General features: G+C 67.6%; 5 protein-coding genes across 6 annotated transcripts; 3 read left to right on the plus strand and 2 right to left on the minus strand.

Moving 5' to 3' along the window:
• Window positions 1–425: 425 nt before the first annotated feature.
• On the plus strand, window positions 426–4,724 carry HROB (homologous recombination factor with OB-fold). The gene is given in 11 exon segments (XM_068166347.1): window positions 426–470; window positions 704–754; window positions 1,311–2,073; window positions 2,138–2,268; window positions 2,353–2,436; window positions 2,591–2,731; window positions 2,895–3,003; window positions 3,079–3,164; window positions 3,362–3,469; window positions 3,648–3,840; window positions 4,036–4,724. Coding segments are annotated over 11 exon segments (1,743 nt in total). The 5' UTR covers window positions 426–467; the 3' UTR covers window positions 4,110–4,724.
• A 35-nt stretch (window positions 4,725–4,759) lies between these two features.
• On the plus strand, window positions 4,760–8,577 carry ASB16 (ankyrin repeat and SOCS box containing 16). Its single transcript, XM_068166346.1, has 5 exons — window positions 4,760–5,107; window positions 5,585–5,852; window positions 6,664–7,156; window positions 8,087–8,200; window positions 8,288–8,577. Exons 1-5 carry the CDS (start codon window positions 4,798–4,800, stop codon window positions 8,471–8,473), a joined length of 1,371 nt encoding a protein of 456 aa, XP_068022447.1. The 5' UTR covers window positions 4,760–4,797; the 3' UTR covers window positions 8,474–8,577.
• A 1,606-nt stretch (window positions 8,578–10,183) lies between these two features.
• TMUB2 (transmembrane and ubiquitin like domain containing 2) lies at window positions 10,184–11,992 on the plus strand. Of its 2 annotated transcripts, none has more exons than XM_068166325.1 (2): window positions 10,184–10,780; window positions 11,384–11,992. In XM_068166325.1, exons 1-2 carry the CDS (start codon window positions 10,281–10,283, stop codon window positions 11,739–11,741), a joined length of 858 nt encoding a protein of 285 aa, XP_068022426.1. In that variant the 5' UTR covers window positions 10,184–10,280; the 3' UTR covers window positions 11,742–11,992. The 2 variants fall into 2 exon arrangements, with proteins under 2 accessions (XP_068022426.1, XP_068022427.1); XM_068166326.1 differs by having other exon boundaries at window positions 11,387–11,992.
• Window positions 11,993–13,744: 1,752 nt separating this feature from the next.
• Window positions 13,745–20,597, minus strand: ATXN7L3 (ataxin 7 like 3). The gene is given in 14 exon segments (XM_068166311.1): window positions 13,745–14,513; window positions 14,818–14,951; window positions 15,258–15,307; window positions 15,309–15,357; window positions 15,458–15,501; window positions 15,885–15,953; window positions 16,095–16,126; window positions 16,297–16,342; window positions 16,836–16,858; window positions 17,121–17,218; window positions 17,847–18,018; window positions 18,630–18,762; window positions 18,860–18,974; window positions 20,401–20,597. Coding segments are annotated over 13 exon segments (1,050 nt in total). The 5' UTR covers window positions 18,911–18,974; window positions 20,401–20,597; the 3' UTR covers window positions 13,745–14,364.
• Window positions 20,161–20,919, minus strand: LOC137455510 (uncharacterized). The gene has a single exon (XM_068166400.1). The coding sequence runs from the start codon at window positions 20,917–20,919 to the stop codon at window positions 20,161–20,163; it is 759 nt and encodes a 252-aa protein (XP_068022501.1).
• Between the last annotated feature and the right edge of the window lie 1,230 nt (window positions 20,920–22,149).

The raw sequence follows: 22,149 nt of genomic DNA on the forward strand, positions 1-22,149 counted from the left end.
CGCAACAGTGTTGAGTGTGCCAGGTCGGTGTGCAACATGCACTGCTGCGTGTTAGCACGTCTGTGCACGCACCGTGCACTAGTGTGCACACGCGTGAGTGCCTGTGAGCGTGCGCCATAGCCTAGCGCGCTGGTTCCTGCCAGCCGAGGGGGTCGGGTCTGCGCGCGGTCCCCCCGTGGGAGGATGAATCACGCCGGGGCTGCCGTGACTCACCCACAGGATCCTGCTGGGACACACGCGTGTGCACACGCACGCCTGCGCGCATTCGCGCACACACGCACGGGGCAGCGCACACGCAGGGCACACGGACAGGCGCAGGCACGGCCGCGGTCCCTTTAAGAGGCGGGGCCGCTCCCCCCCCCCGCCCCTGCGGCGCGCGGGCCGCTTGAAGGCGCCGCTCCCGGGCCCCGGTGCCGCCGGTTCGCGTCTCGGCCGCGGCACTTCCGCCCCGGACCCGGCCCCCTGCCATGGTAACGGGAAGGGGCTCGGAAGGGGGGGGGGGGGGGGGGGCGCAGGTTTGGGGTCCCCTGGAAGGGGTTTGGCCCTAGGGAGGGGAGGGTCTTGCCGTGGGGTCCTCCGGGCCCGGGCGAGCGGAGGGAGGGAGCAGCCCCCCCCCCGGTCCTCCCCGCGCGTCCTGGGGTCTGCACGGGGCCGGGGCGCGCTCCCTAACCGGCCCCGCACGGCTCTGCTCCCCCGGCCGCAGGCCTGCCGCCTCCAGAAGCTGTTCGGAGCCGACGGGGACCTGGCCGATGAGGTAAGGGCAGGGCTGGCCGCGGGGGCAGCCGGGGCCTGGCGCTGGGGACGGTTCCGGGGGCACCGCCGGCGCCTGGCAGCGCCCCCAGCTGCGCCGCGGCGGCTAATTAACACCGAGCAGAGGGGCGCGGGGGGTGGTCGCTCGTTCAGTGCCATTAGCTCCTTAAGAGGTGCCTCTAATCACTTGGAGCCGTCGGGGCAGGGTCTGGCGCTGGTCACGGGGGGGATGCAAGGATGAAGGGGACGGGGGGGATGCAGGGATGAGGGGGACAGGGAGATGGGGGATGCAAGGATGAGGGGTGCAAGGATGAGGGGGACAGGGAGATGGGGGATGCAAGGATGAGGGGTGCAAGGATGAGGGGGACAGGGAGATGGGGGATGCAAGGATGGGAGGACAGGGAGAGGGGGGTGCAAGGACGAGGGGTGCAAGGGTGAGTGGGACAGGGAGAGGGGGGTGCAAGGATGAGTGGGACAGGGAGAGGGGGGTGCAAGGATGAGGGGTGCAAGCATGAGGGGGACAGAGCTGTCTGGCTGCCTGCTGCCCTCTCTTCCTGCAGGATTTCCTCTCTGCTGTGGAGGATGCAGAGAACCAGTTTGTGGTCCCCGGACACTTGTCACCGGTCTCTCCCCCTGTGCAGTCCCCAGCCCCTGGCCTGCAGCCCCTCCGCCCGCTGGGACCCCAGCTCAGTCACCACCCCAGTAAAGCCCCCAGCCTGCGGCCCCTTGCTGGGCAGAGGGAGCAGACCACAGGCTGCTGGGGACCCCCGACCAAGGGAGCAGCCCCCCAGGATGAGCTGGACAATGACCTCTTCCTGGCTGCCTGCATGGAGCTGGAGGGACCCAAGCTGCCAGCAGGGGCTGGAGCTGCCCGGCCACCCCCAGCCCAGCGGGAGAAGCCCCCATGGGCACACGCAGGGCAGCAGAGCCCCCAGGAATGGGCAGTCCCTAAGAAGCTGCAGGTGGGAGAGGAGCTGGGCTCTTCCAGCTCTGGGGGAGCAGAAGAGAGGCAGGACCCCCTGCCCACCCCACAAGCAGCTCCCGCTCCCAGACTGGTGCTGCGGCCCAGCACAGCTGGTGCCTGTCCCCCCAGGCCACCCGCCCTGCCCCAGGGAAAGCCCTGTGGCTCCCGGGGCTCCGTCCCCACTTCCAGAGGTCCATCTCCAAGGCCTTTCCAAGCATCCCCCTGCCAGCCAGTAGCAAGCAGCTCCTTGGGGCTGCAGATGCCCAGGACCCCCATGGCACAGGCTCCCCGGCAGAGCTGCCCCCAACCCCAGCTGCCCCCCAGGCTGCCCCCCAGACTGCCCCCCTAACCCTCCGACCTTGATGAGCTGTGTGGAGCCCCCACTGAGGCAGCCACCCAGGCCAGCCCCAGGCACCTTGCAGACACCTGTGGTCACCAACCACCTTGTGCAGCTGGTGACAGCAGCCAACAAAGCACCCGGGGGCGTCCCTCGTCTCCCACCCCAGGGCAAGACTCGCAGGTTCCCAGGGCCTGCCGGGATCCTGCCCCAGCAGGTGGGTACAGGGAGGGGAGGGGTTGGGATGGGAGCAGCTGGTGAAGAGATGCAAAACCCCAGATGTTTTTCTCTGTCCCATCAGCACTCTGGGAAGCTGCTGGATGAGATCCTCGTCTCTGCTCCCCAGACTCCAGCTCATGGGGCACTGGCAAAGCCACGGGCAGAGGTAACCCCTGCTCCACATCTGATTGCTGGGGAAGGGTCCCCAGGCTTCCACAGGGTGATGCTGGAAGGAGAGGGGGTGCTTAGGGCTCCCCCCTTGCTCTGAGCTGTGCTGGCTTGACTCTGAGGTGTTGATTGTGATTGTTCTGTGGCTCCAGGGACTGCCCAGCTCCTCACCACCCACAGAAGAAGATTTTGGGAAGGGCCCCTGGCTTGCAATGAAGACAGAGCTGGAGCTGGATGAAAGGGACCCCAGCTGCTTCCTCAGGACCTACAGCGTGGTCATGGTGCTGCGGAAGGTGAGGGAGGCCCCAGTGAGGGCACTGGCCTCGGAGACTTGACTTCCTGGTTCTCCTGACCCCTTGGAGGTGTTCCCAGGGCTGGCCATCATCATGGGGAGGGGGCCAAGATGGGGTTGACCACAGATGGGGACATCAGTGGGACAAGGGTCTTCATGTTCAGGCAGCCTTGAAGCAGCTCCCCAAGAACAAGGTGCCCAGCATGGCAGTGATGATCAAGACCTTGACCAGGACCAACGTTGACGCCGGTGCCGTGTTCAGAGACCCAACTGGTGAGCATGGCCTGGGTCATGTTGGGGCTCCTGGACGTGGTTCCCTATGGCTAACAGGTTCCCTCCTTGTGCCAGGAGAGATGCAGGGCACGGTGCACCGCCTGCTGCTGGAGGAGCGACAGAGCGAGCTGCGGCCTGGCTCCGTGCTGCTGCTGAAGCAGGTAGAGGGGAAGCAGAGGCAGACCCCAGCGGCACCAAGGCGTTCTGGGGCTGCTTCTGCCGCAGGAGCTGCTAACCCTTGGTCACTGTGCCCAGCTGCTGGGCTCAGATCCCCCAGCAATGGGGCCTGGGGCTCCTCCAGCTCTTCCCCAGGCAGAAGCCGGAGCTCTGGCCCTCACCCCCTGCTCTGCCCTCACAGGTGGGCGTCTTCTCCCCCTCCCACCGCAACCACTACCTCAATGTCACCCCCAACAACCTGCTCAAGATCTACCCACCGGAGCCTGAGGGCAGCTTCTCCCAGCAGGAGGTGAGGGAGGGCACAGTGCTGATGGCCCTGGAGGGGCAGGGACACTGAAGGGGGTATTACAAGAGGGTCTGGATTGTAGGCACCCTCCAGATCAACCAGGGAGGAAGGGAGAGGCTTGTCTGGGACACGTAAATCCTCCTGTAGGCCCCCAATGATTCATCTCTGCTGGGGTTTGCAGGTCCCTGCCCAGGCTGGGCTAGTCCCAGACCATCCCAGACAGCCCCCATGGGATGTCCCTGCTGCTGGGGACTGGGGACAATCGAGGACAGGTGGCTATGGCACAGAGCAGGCTTCTGGTGGCTTCTCCCTGCACTCACAGAGCCCTGGGCCTGGGCAAGAAGAGCTGATGAGAGCTGATGGCTGTGACATGGGTGAGTTGGACCCACTCTGGATGGAGAGGAAAAGCTCCATGTCCTGTGGAAAACAGGTCCTGGGGTAGGGCAGCATCTCCCCTCCTCTGTAACACCGAAGGTGGTCTTGTCTCACCACATCCCTCATTCATGGACTTGATTGCTCCTCTATGCATACATAAAACTCCACACTTCATCCCCCTTGTACCTGTGCAGATGACCTGGATGGGCTCCTGGGTGAGCTGCCAGAGGATTTCTTCTCTGCTCCAGCCCAAGCTGACTGCTGCTGACCTGGGGGAGCTGTGGTGGGACCAAGGAGATGGTAACTGCTGGCAGGGCCTGGGCTGCACCGTGGCCCTAGCAAGGAGGCTGAGCACAGTGGTGAAGCACAGTGCCCCTCCTGCTCCTCTCTCTCTCTCTGGTGTGTTTGTGCTGGAGCCAAGACCTTGGGGGACCTGGGGAGTCCTGGGGGGACGTGGCCTCGGTGCCTCCTCCCTCCTGGGGCAGGCTGGGCCCTCTTGGCTCCCAAACCTGCATTAAAGGTCTGTTCTGTTTCTGTCTTGCCCTGTCTGCTTGTGCATCATTGTCCCCTCTGCCACCACAGGGAGCAGTGCCCCTGTCTCTTCTTTGCTCAGCCACAGCACCACAAACCCTTCCTCCATGTGGGTCCCTGCTCTCTGTTTCTGCCCCAGGGCTCTCACACAGCCTCAGCCTAAGCCCCACAGGCCTGGGGGGTGCCCAGACCCCAGCCTAAGCCCCAGGGGACCATCCCCAACCTCAGGGCCAGCAGCAGTTTCAGTTCCCTGCCAGCCCAGTGCCAGCATGACCCTGTTTACCACCCTGGGGGAGTTATTTATAGGGCAGCCTGGCATAGGCCCTTGGTTCAGCGTTTGTAGGTGGGGCACAGCCCTATTTATAACCCCCACCCAGACACAGGAGGCACCTCGCTGCCTCCCCCTACCCCCCCGGGCTGCCCCCATGGCGCAGGAGACCTTCGCCTTCACCTCCTCAGCCCTGCGCTCGCTGCGGCTGCAGCAGGAGCTGCTGGAGCAGGAGGAGCGGCGCCGAGCCCTGGCTCGGGAGTCGGCCACACGCCGCTTCCTGGCAGCCAGCCCCCGCCCCCCCGGGACCCCCCTGCGGCGCCTCCAGTACTGCCGGGACCCTGCTGTCCACAACGCCCTGTACGCCGGGGACCTCCGGCGCGTCAAGAGCATCTTCACGGATGAGGCCACCAGCAACATGGTCATGGAGACGGTCAGCGAGGAGCTGGTGTGGTCGCCTGAGCAGGGTATGGGGCTGGGGAGGGGGCTGCGTGGGGCTGGGGAGGGGGCTGCGTGGGGCTGGGGGGGTGTCCTGTCTCTTGGGAGGTGGCTCGTTCTCTGAGGGGGTCCCTTCCCTTCCCTTCCCCACTGGGTGACCTGGGGGTAGGAGGAGGGGAGCCGGGGCACTGAGCGAGGGCTGAGGGTGCAGCTCCTTGTGGAGTGGAGGGCTGGGTGCTCTGATTTGGGAGGGGGATTTCTGGCTCCTTCCTTGGGGGAGTTGGAGCAGGGACCCCCGAGTTTATCACCCCTCTCAGGCTTTTCCTAGCTGGGGTTGGAGGTGGGGGGTGGTTGGAGTTCACCCACTGAGCCGGGCTACAGGCTGTGTGGGGGGAGTCTGGTGTAGGGTGGGGGGAGTCTGGTGTAGGGTGGGGGGAGTCTGGTGTAGGGTGGGGGGGCGCCCCCATGGGTGCCCCTCCCAAGGCTGACAGCTCCTCATCCTGCAGCGCTGTGGGTGCTGAGCCCCCGGCGGCAGCAGACCTCAGCGCTGCGCATCGTCAGCGCCCGGGGCTACGGCGACTGTGCCAGGCACCTGCTGCTGCGGGGGGCCAAGGTGGACGCCGTGGTGGGGGGCAGGGCCCCCCTGCACGACAGCGCAGCCGCCCCCCGCCCCGACTGCACCCGCCTGCTGCTGGCCTTCGGGGCCGACCCCAACGTGCTGAGCGAGGAGGGCTCAGCACCGCTGCACCTCTGCACCACCCCGGACAGCCTCCGGTACGCCCCGCCCCCCGCGGGACACGCCCTCCATTTGCATAGCAAGCCCCGCCCTTGACACGCAGGCCCTGGGCGAGGGAGGGGCTAATCTGCATGTTGGGCCCCACCCTCTTAATTTGCATGTGCGCCCATGCACCCTGCATGTTAGACTCCGCCCACAAAGCTCACACATCAGGCCCCACCCTCACAATCTACATACCAAGATCCACCCACATTAGCAGGCTCATTTGCATGTCAAGTCCCACCCACCAATGCCACCTCTGCAGCCTCATTAGCATTCTAGGCTCCACCTCCCCCTCTAAACCAAACTCACCACATCTAAACACACCACACACCCCCCCCCCCCCAAGGTCTCCCTTGACCCTGGGCCAAGCCCCCTGCCAGTGCCAAGCCTCAACCACCTGCCACGCCCACACCCCAGTCCCACCCCAAAGTCAACACCCAACCATCCACCAGCCCCACCCACACCCAAGCCCCACCCCAAAGTCAACACCCAACCATCCACCAGCCCCACCCACACCCAAGCCCCACCCCAAAGTCAACACCCAACCATCCACCTGCCCCACCCACACCCAAGCCCCACCCCGAAGTCAACACCCAACCATCCACCAGCCCCACCCACACCCAAGCCCCACCCCAAAGTCAACACCCAACCATCCACCTGCCCCACCCAAGCCCCACCCCAAAGCTTAAGCCCTGCCCTCCTGGGCCTCCCGGGCGGTATCCACGCCCCGGCTGCGCCCTGGGCTGGCCATGGTGTCTCCAGGGGGTGACAAGGGTCCCGGGGGGGGTGGGGGGTGTCCCCCTCTAGGTGCGCGGAGCTGCTGCTGGCCCACGGGGCGCGCGTGAACCTGGGCACGCGGGACCGGCACGTGACGGCCCTGCACGTGGCAGCGCGCCAGGGGCTGGTGGCCCACGTGGAGCTGTACCTGGGCCACGGCGCAGACCCTGCCCACCGCACCCGCCAAGGCGAGACCCCCCTGAACGCCGCCTGCGCCGCCGCCGAGCGCCCCGAGGACGCCCAACGCTTCCACCGCGTGGTCGAGCTGCTGCTGGCCGCCGGCGCCGAGCCCGGGGCCGCGGGCCGCAAGGACCACACGCCCCTGCACAACGCCTGCGGCAACGGACAGCCCGGGCTGGCGCGGCTGCTGCTGCGGCACGGCGCCGACGCCACCGTCCCCAACTGCGCTGGCTACACCCCCATGGACTGCGCCCTGCACGCCGTCGAGGAGTACCGGCACCAGCGCCCCGAGGACATCATCCTCCTCCTCCTCGACCACGGTGCTGGCCCTGTCCACCCCAAGGTGCTGGCCTGCCGGCCTCTGAAGGGGGCCTACAAGAAAGCTGGGGAGGGACTTCTTAGGATGTCAGGGAATGATAGGACTGGGGGGGATGGAACAGAACTACAAATGGGCAGATTCAGATTGGATGTTAGGAAGAAGTTGTTCCCCAGGAGGGTGGTGAGAGCCTGGCACAGGTTGCCCAGGGAGGTGGTGGAAGCCTCCTGCCTGGAGGTGTTTGCAGCCAGGCTGGAGGTGGCTGTGAGCAACCTGCTGCAGTGTGAGGTGTCCCTGCCCATGGCAGGGGGGTTGGAACTGGCTGAGCCTTGAGGTCCCTTCCAACCCTGACAATTCTGTGATTCTGGGGGTGACAGTGGTGCAGTGACAGTGTCCCATCCTTGGTGACAGTAGGGAGGCTACATCTCAGGTACTAGGTTCAGTTTTGGGTGCTTCACTCCAAGAAGGACATTGAAGGGCTGGAGCAGGTCCAGAGAAGGGCAACAAAGCTGGGGGAGGGTCTGGAGAACAGGGCTGTTGAGGAGCTGAAGGAGCTGGGGGCATTTAGTCTGGAGAAGAGGAGGCTGAGGGAAGACCTCATTGCTCTCTACAGCTCCCTGGAGTGAGGTTGCAGCGAGGTAGGGATTGGTCTCTTCTCCCCAGTATCAGTTGATGGAATAAGAGGATCTGAAGTTGCCCCAGAGGAGGCTTAGGTTGGACGTGAGGAATAATTTCTTTGCTGCAGGAGCAGTCAGGGATTGGGATGTGCTGCCCAGGGAGGTGGTAGAGTCCCCACCCCTGGAGGTGCTCAAGAGGTGTGTGGCCGTGGCACTTGGGAACAGGCTTTAGTGGCCATGGTGGTGCTGGGTCAAGGGTTGGACTCAATGACCTCAGAGAGCTTTTCCAACCCACCCACTTCCATGAGCCTATGGGTCTAGGGTTTGTCCCTGTTGGCAGATGCTGAAGTTCTGCTGCCGGCACCCCCCAGCGCTGGAGGTGGTTCTCAACGCCTACGACCGCATCCCCCCTGCCGAGAACTGGATGGGGGCTGTGCCCCCCGAGCTGTGGGAGGTGAGGGCTTGTGGGGTGGCCGGGTGTGTCCCTTGACCCCAACCATCACCTCGCTGAGCCTGCATTTGTCCCCTGTCCCCTCTCCAGGAGCACCAGGAGTTCTACGACTCGGCGGCGTGCATGGCAGGGCAGCCGCGCCGGCTGCAGCACCTGGCCCGCTGTGCCATCCGGCGGCTCCTGGGTGCCCGCTGCCACGCTGCGGTCCCCAAGCTGGCCCTGCCACCCACCCTGAAACACTACCTCCGGCTGCCACTCGAGGGGATCATCTCCTGAGGGCGCCCCGCTGTCTCCCACCACCAGCTGGGAGCGATGTTAAGGGGCGGGGGGCAGCAGCTTTGTGTCCTCCCTCTCCTGGTGCTAATAAAGCAGGTGGCAGATGTGGGTCTTGAGGTGGCTCCTTCTGTGTGGGGGACAAGGGCCACTGCACCGGGTGGGACAGGGAGCTGGGGATGCAGAAAGGGGGCTGGGGTGTCACAGGGTCCAGGAAGAACTGACAGGCCCCAGGCAGCTGAGGGTGAGAGGCCCAGGAGGACACAGGGCCCCAGGGAAGGTGACAGCTGGGCCCCGGCGGCGGCAGGGCCTGGGGAAGGTGACAAGCGGGCCCAGAGGAGGTGAGAGGCCGGAGGAGGTGACAGACAGATCCTGCAGGTGGCAGGGCCCGGATGAGGTCACAGCCAGGCCCCGGAGGGGAGGTGACAAGCCGCGGGAGGTGACAGCCGGGCTCGGGGGCGGTGACGAGCCCCGGGGACATCCGAGTCCCCCCGCCCCCTCCGTGGCTGCGGTGGCCCCGCCCCAGTCCCCGCCCCCTCCCGACGCCCCGCCCACTTCCGTTCACCCTGGGGGGCGTACTGCCCCGCCCCCTATGCGTCATCGTCGTGTTCCCGGGCCACGCCCAATGGGCGGGGTTTTGCGGTGTCCTGGTGACGTACTCAATGCGCGCCGGGCCCTCTGCTCCTCCCCTGCCCCCCCCCCACCTCCCCGCGGTGTCGGCGGCGCTGTGACGTGGCGCTTCCGGCGCGCGGGCGGCGGCGGGACGCGGTGAGTGCGGGCGGGGCCCACCGGGACCCCCCCCCGGGGGCACCCCAGGCCTGGCAGGGACCCCCTGGGGCTGTCCGGACCCACCCACCCGGACCTCTCCCGGGCCTGGCAAGGAGCCTCCCCGGGACCCCTGGGCCTTGCACAGCCTCCCCGAGGGAGCCTCTGAGGTCTCCCCGGCTCTCCCGGGGCCCGGCAAGAACCCACGAGACCTGGCAGGGGTCCCCCGGCACCCCCTGGGCCTCATCAGGATCCCCTTGGGCCTGTCAGAGCCCCCTCAGGGACCCTCGAGTCCTGTCTGGGCCTGGAGAGGACCCAGTGGGGACCCCCGGGGCCTCGCCGGTATCTCCCCGGGGACATGTCGTGAGATCCCGGCCCCTGCCTCCCCGTGCTCCCCACCCCCTGCACCGCCCCGTCCTGCACTGGCCCGGCCAGGATTATCTAACCCCGACCCTGCCTGCTCCTGCTCCTGCTCCTGCTCCGCCCTTTGCTGCACCCTCGCGGGGTTTAACTCTCCCCAGCTGGGCTCCGTGGTCTGCCCCGAGCGGGTTTAGCCCTTCCCGGGCCAGGGGCTGCTGCAGAAAGAACCGGGAAGGCTTCTCCCTCTGCTAACCACCTCCTTGCCCCTCTGACAGCCTTCCCTCTGCTCCCTCGCAGGGGCAGGACCGCTGCTCGGGATGGCGTGACCCTGGCTGGGCACCGAGGGGCGTCGGGAGCCCGGCGGGACCTGTGCTGGCGCCAGGAAGGTACAGGCAGCCCCGCGGGGCGCTGGGCTCCTTCCTGCCCCCGGCTGGGGTTGTAACTGCAGGCGCTGTGCGTGCAGGAAGCGACAGCATCTCCCTGCTCCCCGCGGGGCCAAGGGGCTGCCACCCTCCTGCCTGCTCAGGTCCAACCCCCCCAGGCCGAGCAAGACCCCCGAGCAGCCCCTGCTGCCACCCTGCAGCTGGTTTGTGCCTGGCACAGGGGCTCCCTGGGAGGGCCGAGGCGGTAAGCGAGGGGCCAGGGGGAGAAGGAGCAGCCCCAGCCCCTCCAGCAGCCCCTGGAGATGGAGCCCCCCGCTGCCAGCTTCATCCAAGGGGTGGGGGACGAGGTGACAGTGGTGGCCGGGGTGGTGGTGCTGGTGCTGGCCCTGGTCCTGGCCTGGCTGTCCACCTACGTGGGCGACAGCAGCAGCCAGCTGCTGGGCAGCGTCCTGGCGGCCGGGGACGCGGCTGGCATCCGCCTGCGCCACGGGGAGAGCCTCGTGGGCACAGCAGGGGCAGACGAAGCCCCAGAGCCCCCCAGGGTCCCTGAAAACACAGAGGAGAAGACAGAAGAGGAGGAGGGGGCGGCGCTGGGGCCAGGCACCGAGCAAGGGGCCGGCAGCTGCCCCCCCGAGCCCGGCCTGGCCGTCAGGAGCCTGCCCAAAGGGACCTCGGGTGCCGAGCCCGGCCCGGGGCGCAGGGAGATCTGCTCTGGGCTCATCAAGGTCCGGCTCAAGTTCCTCAATGACACCGAGGAGGTGGCTGAGGTCCGGCCTGAGGACACTGTGGGGGTCCTCAAGAGGTATGTCCTGAGGGGAGGAGGGGGGTGAAGGAGAAAGGGGAGAGGAGGGGACACAGGGGAGTGAGTGGGATGTGAAGGGAGAGGGGGGGAATGTGGGGGGGGACACAGGGGATTGTGAAGGGGAGGAGGACAGTGGGGGGGGGAAGGGGGGACACAGGGGTACAGTTACAAACCCACCCCCCCCTCAGCTCCCTCCCCACCATGCTGATGGGAGCAGGGGAAGGTTTCCAGGGGGTGGGCTCAATGATCTCCTGAGGTCCTTTCCAACTCCTGACATCCTGTGGCCCCTCTGTGCTTTGCTGTGGCATCCCTCGAGGCAGTGCCAGCTTCAATCAGCTCAGGGGATGTGGTGGCAGCACTGTCCCTGACCCCCCCCGAGCTGGGACCTTCATTCAGCTTGATAGTGCCCAGGGAGGGGGTGGGAGCCTCATCCCTGGAGGCTTTTGCAGCCAGGCTGTGAGCAGCCTGCTGCGGTGCGAGGTGTCCCTGCCCGAGCCTTGAGCTCCCTCCCAGCCCTGGCAGCTCTGATCCCATGACCGAAGGGGAAGGGCTTCCCCCCGCCCCACCTCTGCCCTGCCCAGCCTCTTCCCCCTCCTTCCACAGCAGGTACTTCCCGGGCCAGGAGAGCCAGATGAAGTTCATCTACCGCGGGCAGCTGCTGCAGGACCAGGGCCGGACGCTGCGCTCGCTGCGCATCACCGACAACTCCGTCATCCACTGCCAGCGCAGCGCCGCCGCGGCCCCGCCCGGCCTGCCCGAGCCCCCCGCCGCCCCCGGCGCCGCCGGCAGCCTGCCCCTGGGCGCGGGGAGCCTGCTGGTGCCGGCGGCCGTGGTGGTGCTGGCCCTGGCTTGGTACTTCCGCATCCACTACCGGCAGCTCTTCAGCGCCCCGGCCACCGTCTCCCTGCTGGGTGTCACCGTGCTCTGCAGCTTCCTGATGTTTGGGGTGTACGGACAGTAGGGACTTGCCCCCCGGAAGGGGCCGGGGCCGCCGGGCTCCCCGCTGGACTTTGTCCCTCGGAGCGGGGCTGTCCCCCTCCCTGCCCCAGCCGCTGCCCTCAGCCACGGAGCAGCTGCCTGGGGGCTGGGATCCTGCCCTGGGTGCTTGGTGTGGTGGGGACCAGCCCAGGGTCCTGCACTGGAAGGGGCTGTGGCTTCCTCCCAGGGACTCCTTGAAGCCAATAAAAGCTCTAAGCTCAGCCTGAGCGCTCAGCCCTGCTGCCTGCTGCCGAGAGCAGCGCTGGCTCTGCTCCTCCCTGCCGTCCCGCAGCCTGCGCTGGGGGGGTTCAGAGCTCAGCCCTGGGCGGGGTGGGGTTGGGCATTGGCGCGGTGGGAGGTGGGTGAGCAGCCACAGAGTGGTTTTGGTTGGAGGAGAGCTCCCAGGTCCCGAAGGACACCACCACAGCCTGGCCCTCAGCAGCACAGCTGGGTGGCTGTGAAACCCCCTGCAGGGTTGGGGGACTCCCAGCCCCCCCCCCGGGCCAGGCCTGGACCTTTTCAGGGCAGGAATTGTTCCTCACTCCAACTCCACCTCCCCTGCTGCAACTGGAGGCTCTGCTCCTTGTGAGGCCAACTCCCGGCTCCAGCCTCCTTCCAGCGAGCTGTGCCGAGCCAGAAGCTCTCCCCCTGGGCCTCCTTTTGCCCGGGGGGGGTTGTGAGCCCCCTGCCTCATTAAGCACAGGTAATGAAGCCCCGGAGCAGGCAGAGATACCAAGTCAGGATGCAGTTTTATTTACAGGGGCAGCCACAACCCACTAAAGGACACAAACCTCACAACTACCCGGGGGGGGGGGGGGCGGGGTGGGGAGAACGTGCTGAGAACACAACTCTCAGGCCCAGGAGACCCCCCCCCAGCCCCCCAGCCCTGCCACGGGGGTGAGGACACAGACCTGAGGGGGGGCAGAGCACACCCAAGTCCCCCTTGGACCCCTAATTGCAGCCCCTCTCCCACAGCCAAGGGGTTGTCCCCTCCTGGCCCCTGTGCCCTCCTTGGGTGCTTTGGGGGGGGGGGGGGAGGAGCAGGCTGGTCCCCCCTGTTTCTGGGTGCCTGGGTCCCCCCCTCCCCATCTTTGGGGCACGCCAAGGCCAGCTCAGCGTGCTCCAGTGGCCTCCCCCTCCCCAGGGCTGTGCCAGGAGCTACCAACCACCACAGCAAGGGGGGGGGGAGGTCTCCATGAAGCTTGGGGGGGGCCCCCCAAGCAGTTTAGGGTGTCCAGGGGCTCCATGAGGCCCCCCCCTCAGCCCAGCCCTGGGCCTTGCCCCAGCACAAGCCTTTAGCAGCAGTTTGAGAAGAGTGAATCCAGAGAGCACCATTGGTTTGCAAGACCCACCCCAAGGACCAGCCCCCCCACTGCTGCAGCACGGGGGGGGGGAACACAAGCAGCACCCCCCCAGGGACAGAACAGCTGAACTTGGGGTGTCAGCCACTGGGGGGGGAGTTTACAACAGAGAGGACTGAGCCAACCCCATCCCCTGCAATAAAAAACAGCTGGGGGGGGCTGGGGGGGCCCTGGATTTGGTCAGAGGGAGCTGGTTTCACCCCCCCAGCCCCCCAGGGCCTGCACAGCGGGGTGCTGGTCCTGGAACCCCCCTTCCCCCCTACCCCCCCAAGCCAAAGACCAGAGCCTGTGGGAGTATAAGCATCAGCCAGAGCTGTTGGGGGTCCCACAGGAGCCCCCCCCCGACTGCAGCAGCAGGGCCCCAGGCATGGGGCTGGGGACACAGAGCTGTCCTTGGGGCTGTGAGGCTGGGGGGGAAGCATCTGCCCCACAGCCAGGCTCTGTGTGTGTCCCCCCCCAGCTCTGGCCCAGGGGGTGGCCCTGGCACTTTGGGGTCCCCACGCCCCCCCCAGAGCCCAGTTTGGAGCTGGGAAGGTCACAGCAGCACCCCCCCAGTTCCCAGCAGCCTGAAGTGTGTGCCCCCCCCCCCCCCAAATAGCCTCAAACACGAAGGTTGCAGCATGCAGACCCTCCCCACCCCCACTCCAGGCCCCTCAGGGCCGGGGCAAGCCCCAGCCGCCCCCCAGCAGCCCCCTCCAGCTGCTGCCAGCAGATGTGGGGTGTGGGGAATGGAGAAATCCCCCCCCACACCCCCCCAGCAGGCTCCCCCCGTCCTGAGCCAGCCCAACCAGGGAGCAGCAGCCTGGGGCAGGGAATGGGGGGGTGGGGGGAGGGGGTGCTGGAGAGGAGCTGTGTCTGTGGGGGGGGGGGCACAGCTGCTTGGGGGGTGGGGGATGGGGAGGGGCAGGGGGGGAGGGGCTGTGCCTTCTGAGCCCCCTCAGAGCCCCACCTACAAAGCCTGTCACACAATAAATAGAGGCACTGCTGGGGGGGGGAGGCTCAGGTAGGGGAGGGGGAGGTGTCAATGGGGGCTCCCCCATCCAGCCCCAGCCTCCCCACCCCCCCTTTCAGCTCTCCCCTCCCCCCTGCTTGCAGGGATGGCCAAAGTCCTCCACGCGCTGTGTCCCGGGGGGGAGGGGCTGGAGGGGCTGCCCCTGGCCTGTGTCCGTCTGTCCATCCAATGTCCCCCAACCTGTCTCTGCTTTTCCACCCCCCCCCCCCAGGCCAGGACCAGCTCTGCTGCACTCAGTTGATGTCATCGTAGATGCTGGGGGTGTGGGGAGCAGGGGGCTTGGGCTTCTTCTTCTTGCTGGAGCCCAGCCCCGGGGCACCGCTCACCAGCCCCAGGTGAGGCTTCTTCTTCTTGGTCTTGCGAGACTCAGAGTTGTTGGTACCTGGAGGGAGGGGTGGGGGGACACACAAAAGGAGCAGCTGGAGGTGTTGGGGAACTGCTGGAGCCCCCAGGAGCCCCCTCCCATCCTCCCATCACCCCTCCAAATGTACCCCAGAAGGCTCTCCCCCCCCCGGGGGGGAGGTGGGTGACAAGCTGCTCCCGCGGCTCTTGGAGGCGGCTTGGGGTAGTCTGTCTGTCCATCCCCTCTTGTGCTGGGGAGACACCAAGAGCAGCCAAGTTTTGGCCCCGTGTAGGGGGGGGGGTTGTGCCCCAGGATGTGCCTCCCCTCCCCCCCAGGCACTCACTGGCTTTGGAGGAGGCCGAGTCGGAGGGGGAGATGTCGGAGGAGCCATCCCACTGCAGCCGGCTCATGAGGGCCTGGCTCTCGGCCACCTCGAAGCTGTCGTTCTCCACACTGCCCTCAGCCTCGGGCAGGGACCTGGGCACAGGGGTTACAGGGGGGGCAGAGCTGTTAGGGGGGGCCCAGAGGCCTCATGGGGGTCCCCACGGTGCTGCACCCCTCCAAACGAGGAGCCAGAGCCCCAGCCAAGCTCCCTGCTGGCTGGAGCGCCCCGACCCCAGCCCTGCGCTCCTGTCCCCTCCCCACAGCTCTTCCCCAGAGGTGTCTGTCCCCACCCATGCTTGAGCAGCCCCCCAGGCAGCCCCCCAGGCAGCCCCCACTCTCGTTTCAGTGGGTGGTCCCCAGGCTGGGCCCCTCCAGCCCCCCCCGTGGGTGCTGACTCACGCGGAGGGGCCGAGGAGGTAAACCCGGACGGATCTGCGCTGCTCGTCCGTAGTGCTGGGGACACCGCAGGGGACCTGGGCCAGGAGAGGGAGTCAGGCTTCTGGCTGCCCCCTCCCCAGCTCTGCTGAGGCTCTGGGCACCCCGGGGGACCCTCCCCCACCCCCCAGCAGGCAGGGGAAGCCCAGGCAGGAGGCCCTCACCTGGTGCACATCTTCTTGGTGTGCTCGGAGATGACTCCGCATTGCTGGGGAGGGAAGGGCTGGGTGAGGGGGGTGAAGGAGGGGCAGAAGGGCACAGGGCTGCTGAAACCCCAAACCCCAGTGACCCCCAAACCTCCCAGTGCCATCCTGCCACCCCCCAGACCCCAAGGCCACCACATCCCCCAGGTTTGGCACAGAGCCACATCCCCATCCCCGGGGTCAGGAACGTCCTCGTTCCCAGCCGCAGTGAGACAGAGCCAAGCTGGCAGAGATCCCACAAGTCCCTCTCCAGCTGGGGCCAGGGCTTGTCCTGTGCCCCCCAGTGCCCCCTGTGCCCCCCCGGTGCCCCCCAGTGCCCCCTGTGCCCCCCCGGTGCCCCCTGTGCCCCCCCTGTGCCCCCTGTGCCCCCCCTGTGCCCCCCACAGACCGTGGTGAGCAGCGTCCGCAGCTCCTCGGGGCCCAGCGTCTCGTAGTTGATTCCTGCGGAGTTGCTGTACTGGGGTCGTGCAGGGGGGAGGCAGAGAGCAGGGTCAGGGCTGGGGGGGGGTCAGGGCTGGGGGGTGTCAGGGCTAGGGACCCCCCAGGGGACAACAGAAGAGGGAGTGGGTGGCATCCCCCCCCCCAGCCCCAGGCTCACCTTGAAGGGATCAGGGTTCCCTCCGATCTCGCCTGGAAGAGAGGAGGGTGAGGAGGGGGCGAGGGTCCCTGACCCCCCCATACCCCTCCCTGCCGGCCCCCCACCCCAGCCCCACCCAGAAGTGTGCCTCAAGCCACACCCATCCTGACCACACCCTCTCAAAGCTCCACCCCCCTCCCCAATGCCCCCAGCCCCCCCTCACCATTTTTGTGTTTCAGGGACTTGGACCTGCGAGGCGAGTTGGGGTTCTGCAAGGAGAGAGCAGGGGGGGCTGCAGGGTGACCCCCCCCCAACCCCAGCTCTGCAATCCCCACCCCCCAGCAGCACCCCCACGTGCTCCCCAGCACCCCCAGCAGCACCCACAGCCCCTCCCCAGCACCCCAACCCCCCCCAGCAGCACCCACACCCCCTCCCCAGCAGCCCAAAACCCCCCAGCAGCACCCACACATCCTCACCAGCACCCCAACCCCCCCAGCAGCACCCGAACCCCCCCAGCAGCACCCACACCCCCTCACCAGCACCCCAAAACCCCCTCTAGCAGCACCCACTTCTCCCAGTGGCACCCACACATACTCCCCAGCGCCCCAAAACCCACTCTTCTCCCAGTAGCACTCAATACACAGCACCCCAACCCCCCCCAACAGCACCCACACCCCCTCCCCAGCCCCCCAAAACCCCCCAGCAGCACCCACACCCCCTCCCCAGCACCCCAAACCCCCCCAGTGCCACCCACCCCCCCACCTTGTCCGATTTCCTCTTCTTGGCTGCAGGGAGAGACACAAAGGGACACATTTCACCTTTTCTGCTGGATTTAGCCCTAGATCCTCCCAGCCCCCCCACTTTCTAAACCCCCCCCAAGTGCCAGCACACCGCTTTCAGGCAGGGGGCAACTGGTCCCCCCCCCCACACTCAAGGGGGATGGGGCAGGCAGGGTGTGCCCCATGTCCCCTCACTGCGGGGGGGGGGGGTGTCAGGGAGTCCCCCAGGTGAGGCAGCACCCCCGCAGCCCCCCCCCGGCCCCCCCACCTTTCTTCTCGGAGCCGTAGGACCAGTCGTTGTCGTTGATGTCGTCGTTGTCCTCCTGGTCGCTCTCCGACTTGTTCAGGTTGTTGCTGCTGGCGATCCTGCGCCGCGAGGCAGCTCAGGCCCCGCCCCGGCCCCGCCCCGGCCCCGCCCCCGGCCCCGCCCCCGGATCCATCGCACGCCCCCCGTGAGGCCCCCCCAGGATCCACCCCGCACCCTCCCTGGCACCCCAGGCCCCACCCCACAGCCCCCCTGCAAGCCCCCACACGAGACAGCCCCCGCCCAGGGTTCGTGTGCCCACACAGCGCTGAGGGGCACAGGAGCCCCTCCGGGGGGCTGGGTTTTGCAGGGGGGGAGGGGAGGAGGTGCCCACGCCCGGGGGCTGTGTTTGGGGTGGGGTGCCCGTGTTCCAGGGGGGTGGTGCCCACGCCCGGGGGCTGTCTCTGAGGGTGGTGCCCGCTGGGTGCCCGTGTTCCAGGGGGGTGGGTGCCCGCTGGGGGCTGCGTTTGGGGGCTGGTGCCTGCTGGGGGCTGTGTTCCAGGGGGGTGGTGCCCACGCCCGGGGGCTGTGTCTCGGGGGGTGGTGCCCGCTGGGGTGCCCGTGTTTCGGGGGGGGGGTGCCCGCGCCCGGGGGCTGTGTTCCAGGGGGTGGTGCCCGCGCCCGGGGGCTGTCTCTGGGGGTGGTGCCCGCGCCCGGGGGCTGTCTCTGGGGTGTGTGCTCGCGCCCCACCTGCGGTTGGCGATGCGGCTGCTGTTGCGGCCCATGCCCAGGCACTTCTCCAGGTGCGGGGCGAAGCGGGAGGCAGCGATGCTGCGGCTGCAGTTGGGGCACACGCACTCTTTGTTCTTCCACTGGTTGTACACCTGCCCGAAGATGTCCACCCCAGGCTGGTCCACGATCTCTGCAAGGGGCAGGGGGGGGCACACACACACAGATCAGCCCCCCCCCACGCCACACCTCCCCCCAGAGCCCCTCCCGCTGGCTGCTCTGCTCCCCCAGCGCTGCTGGGACAGGGCTGGGGGTCCCTTGGGCTGCTGGCTGCTGCCCAGACCTTCCATGTGGGCTCGGTGGGGGCTCTCCTACCCTCACCCATCCAAATTTGCCCAGGGGGGCTGTGGCTGCCCCCTCCCCGGAGGTGCTCAAGGCCAGGCTGGGTGAGGCCTTGAGCAACCTGGGCTGGTGGAGGTGTCCCTGCCCACGGCAGGAGGCTGGAGTGAGATGATCTTGAAGGTCCCTTCCAACCCAAACCACTCTGTGACTCTTTGCCCCCCACGGGGCTGGGCACCAAGCTCTGAGGCTTGGTTCATCCCAGGGAGTCACAAAATGGCTCCTGTGGGATGGGGCACGGAGTGCACACACACCTGGGTGTTTGATCCTCCTTGGCAACCCCTGTGCCCAAACCCCTACGGGCAGGGACGACCTGTGCCCCTCTGGCCCCCCTGTGGTGGCAGTTGGGGGGGGGGCAGTGGCCCCCTGCCTGTGCCCAGTGCCACCCTGCCCTGGGGCACTCACCAAAGTCCTTCATGCTGTCGGGGTCAGTGTCATCCAGGAAGAAGTAGCCACACTTGACTGCCCGATGGACCTCGAAGCAGAGCCCCAGGCAGGCATCCTCCACCAGGTCAGTGTAGATCTCGTGTGCGATGGCCTGGGGGAAGGGGGGGGAGTGTGGGGGGTGGGTGACCAAACAAGGGGTGGGGGACACAGTGAGGGCCAACAATGGAGGGTGCAGGGTGGCCACTCACCTCCAGTTTGCTGTTATCCAGGCCAGACAAAGACATATCCTCCATTTTCATTTGCAGCTGCGGGAGGAGAAGTCACGCCGAATGCTCATAGCACAGGACACGGGGGGAGGGTCACCTGGGGGGGGGGACAGAGGCAAGGGTCACACTGGCACTTCAGACCCCCACCCCCACTGCTTCCCTCATCCCACCCCCTGGGGAACAACAGACCCCAAGGTCTTTGAGAGGCCTCCAAACCTCTGGGTCAAGCCCTCCCAGGAATGGCGAGTTGGGGGGGGAGGGGAACGGGGGTCTGGCATCAGGGTCCCCTCCCGGGAGTGGATCAGGAGGTGGGGAAGGGTCCTGGGTTTGGATCTGCTGCCCAGCCCCCAGGGCCTGGAAGTTGAGTTTCCTTCCGGGGAGGGACCCCTCCAGCCCCCCCCAGTGGTGTCCCCCCCCCATCCAGCATAGTCTCTGAGTTAGGGGCGGGCAGAGGGGACTGGAGGCGCCCCCCCCGTACCCCCTAAAACTGAGCACACCCCCTGCAGAGGCCGGGGGGGGGGGCTGGGTTTTGCTGCATCACCCTCCCCCGATGGAGGGTGGGGAACAGGGCAGGGACAGCCCTGGGCGTGCGCCCCCCCCGCAGTCAGCACCCCCATTCCCCCCCAACGACGAGTTAGAGGAGGGAGGGGGGCCCCGAACTGACGCCCAGACCCCCTGCAGCAGCTCTGCACTGCTGCCCGCGCCCACCCGCGGCGGGCACCGGCGCGCACCGGCGGCTACCGGCCGGCGGTTCCGAGCCCCGCTGCCATGGGGGGGGGTTCCGACCCGACCGCCGGCCGGGGGAGGGGGCAGGGTGGGGGGAGTGTCCCGCGCGTGTGCCTGCGCCCCCCCCGCCCGCGCCCCGCCGCCCGCTTCCGGGCCCGGCCCAGGGATTTCTTCCCTCCGGTGCGGAAAGAGGAAACACCGGCGGGCACCGGCCCCGAGTGGGACCCCCCCGGGGCTCCCCTCCCGGGGCGAGAGGCAGAGGGGGGGTGGGCAAACCCTGCGGGAGGGGCTGCACAGGTTGGGGGTGGGGGCTGGAACCAGCCCGGGGGTGGCTGCACCCTGCCTGCCCACCCCCACCCCGGCCCCCGGGAGGTGCCAGCCCCGGGGGGGCGCACGGCTGGGCACCGCCTGCAGGCGGCCAGGAGCTGCACCGGGCTCGGGGGCTGGCGGGGGGCGGGCAGGGGCGAGGGGGCTGCCGGGGGGGGCCCGGGCCCTCGAGTCCGCGACGAGGCCGGGACGAGGGGGTCGTGGGGGAGCTGCTGGGGCCCAGGAGAGGGTCACGGGGAGAGGATTCGGTGGGGGGGAGGCACGGGCGGGGCGGGGCGGTCCCGGGGAGGGTCGGGGCGGATCGGGAGGACCCCGAGAGCCCGGGGGGGCCCTGAAGCCGCGCGGGGGGGGCCCGGTGTGCGCCGGGGAGGGGTCGGTGGGCCGCCCGCCGCTGCTGCAGGGCCCCGGGGCGTGGCGGAGCCCCGGGAACGGGCCGAGGCTGGGGGCGGGCGGCTCGGTCGGTCACTCACCGGCTCGTAGGGCCCGTGGGGGGCCGGCGCCGGGGTCAGCGCCCCCCGCCGCTCCTCCGCGAGGCCCGGCGGCGGCTCGCCATGCTCGGCGGCAGCGCCGCCCGCCCTGCCGGGGCCGGGGCCGGGCCGGGCCGCAGCGGGAGCGGTGCGCGGGAGCGGGCGGGCCGGGCCTGGCGCTGCCTCCGCCCGGCGGCGGCGGCGGGGGGGGGAACGGCGCGGGGGGGGCGGGGGGGGGGGGTGAGGGGAGCAGGGGCGGGGCGCCGCTCCCGGCGCGCGCACGGCCTGCCCCCGCGCTCGCCGCCAATCAGGAGGCGCCGTGAGGGGCGCGGCCAATGGGAGCGGCCGGCGGCGGGAGGGGCCGGCCCCGAGTCGAGGGGCGGGAGGAGGGGGCGGGGCCAGAGAGGGGCGGGGCCTGGGCGCCCCCCGCGGCCGTTCCTGCTCCCTCGTGCCCGCGGATCCGCAGGGACCGCGGTGCCGGTGGTGCCCCAGCGTCCCTCCAGCTCTCCCAGCAATCCGCATAGACCGCTAGTGATCCCCACAGCTCCCGTGTGAATCTGCAGTGATCCCCCCAGTCACCCTCACGGCGCTTCCAGTAGTCCCCACAGATCCTCCAGTGATCCGCAATGATCCTCCAGTCATCCCTAGGGATCCCCCAGCGATCCTGACAGCTCTCCCTGTGATCCTTGCATATCCTGTGATTTCCCACATCTCCCCCAGTGATTCCCTGATGATCCTCTCAGCTCCTCCGTAATCCCTTTAGATCCCTAGTGATCCCCACAGCTCCCCAGAGATCTTTTTGGATCTCCCAGTGATCCCCACAGCTCCCCAGTGCCCCTTTTGGAGCTCCCAGCAATCCCCACAGCCCCAATGCCCTTTTTGGGTCTCCCAACAACCCTTTTGGATCTCCTATCAACCCTTTTAGATCTCCCAACAATCCACACAACCGCAGCGACCCTTTTGGGTCTCCCAGCAATCCTTTTGGATCTCCCACCAATCCCAGGCAAGCAGCAGCAGAACAAGAGGACACAGTCTCAAGCTGTGCCAGGGGAGGTTTAGGCTGGAGGTGAGGAAGAAATTCTTCCCAGCCAGAGAGATTGGCCACCGGGATGTGCTGCCCAGGGAGGTGGTGGAGTCCCCATCCCTGGAGGGGTTTAGGAAGAGCCTGGATGAGGCCCTTGGTGCCATGGTTGAGCTGATCAGATGGTGCTGGGTGATAGGTTGGACTGGATGAGCTCTGAAGTCTTTTCCAACCTGGTTAATTCCATTCCATTCCATTCCATTCCATTCCATTCCGTTCCATCTCCCACCAATCCTTTTGGTAACCCTAAGGTTGGAGGAGACCCCAAAGACCACCAAGTCCAAGCTCTCACCACAGACCTCATGACCAGACCATGGCACCAAGTGCCACATCCAATCCCCTCTTGAACACCTCCAGGGATGGTGACTCCACCACCTCCCCGGGCAGCACATTCCAATGATCAGTGACTCTCTCAGTGAAGAACTTTCTCCTCACCTCCAGCCTAAACCTCCCCTGGCACAGCTTGAGACTGTGTCCTCTTGTTCTGGTGCTGGTTGCCTGGGAGAAGAGACCAACCCCTACCTGGCTATAACCTCCCTTCAGGTAGTTGTAGAGAGCAATGAGGTCGCCCCTGAGCCTCCTCTTCTGCGATACTGTGGCTCCCCCAGCTCCCCCCCCGCCCCAGCAACAAGAGGGCTACAAAAAACCACTGCTCAGCCCCAATTTGTTGT

The sequence above is a fragment of the Melanerpes formicivorus genome, unplaced genomic scaffold, assembly GCF_026170545.1.
Source record: "Melanerpes formicivorus ecotype bairdi unplaced genomic scaffold, bMelFor1.0.p_v2 SCAF_100, whole genome shotgun sequence".
Taxonomy (NCBI): Eukaryota; Metazoa; Chordata; class Aves; order Piciformes; family Picidae; genus Melanerpes; species Melanerpes formicivorus.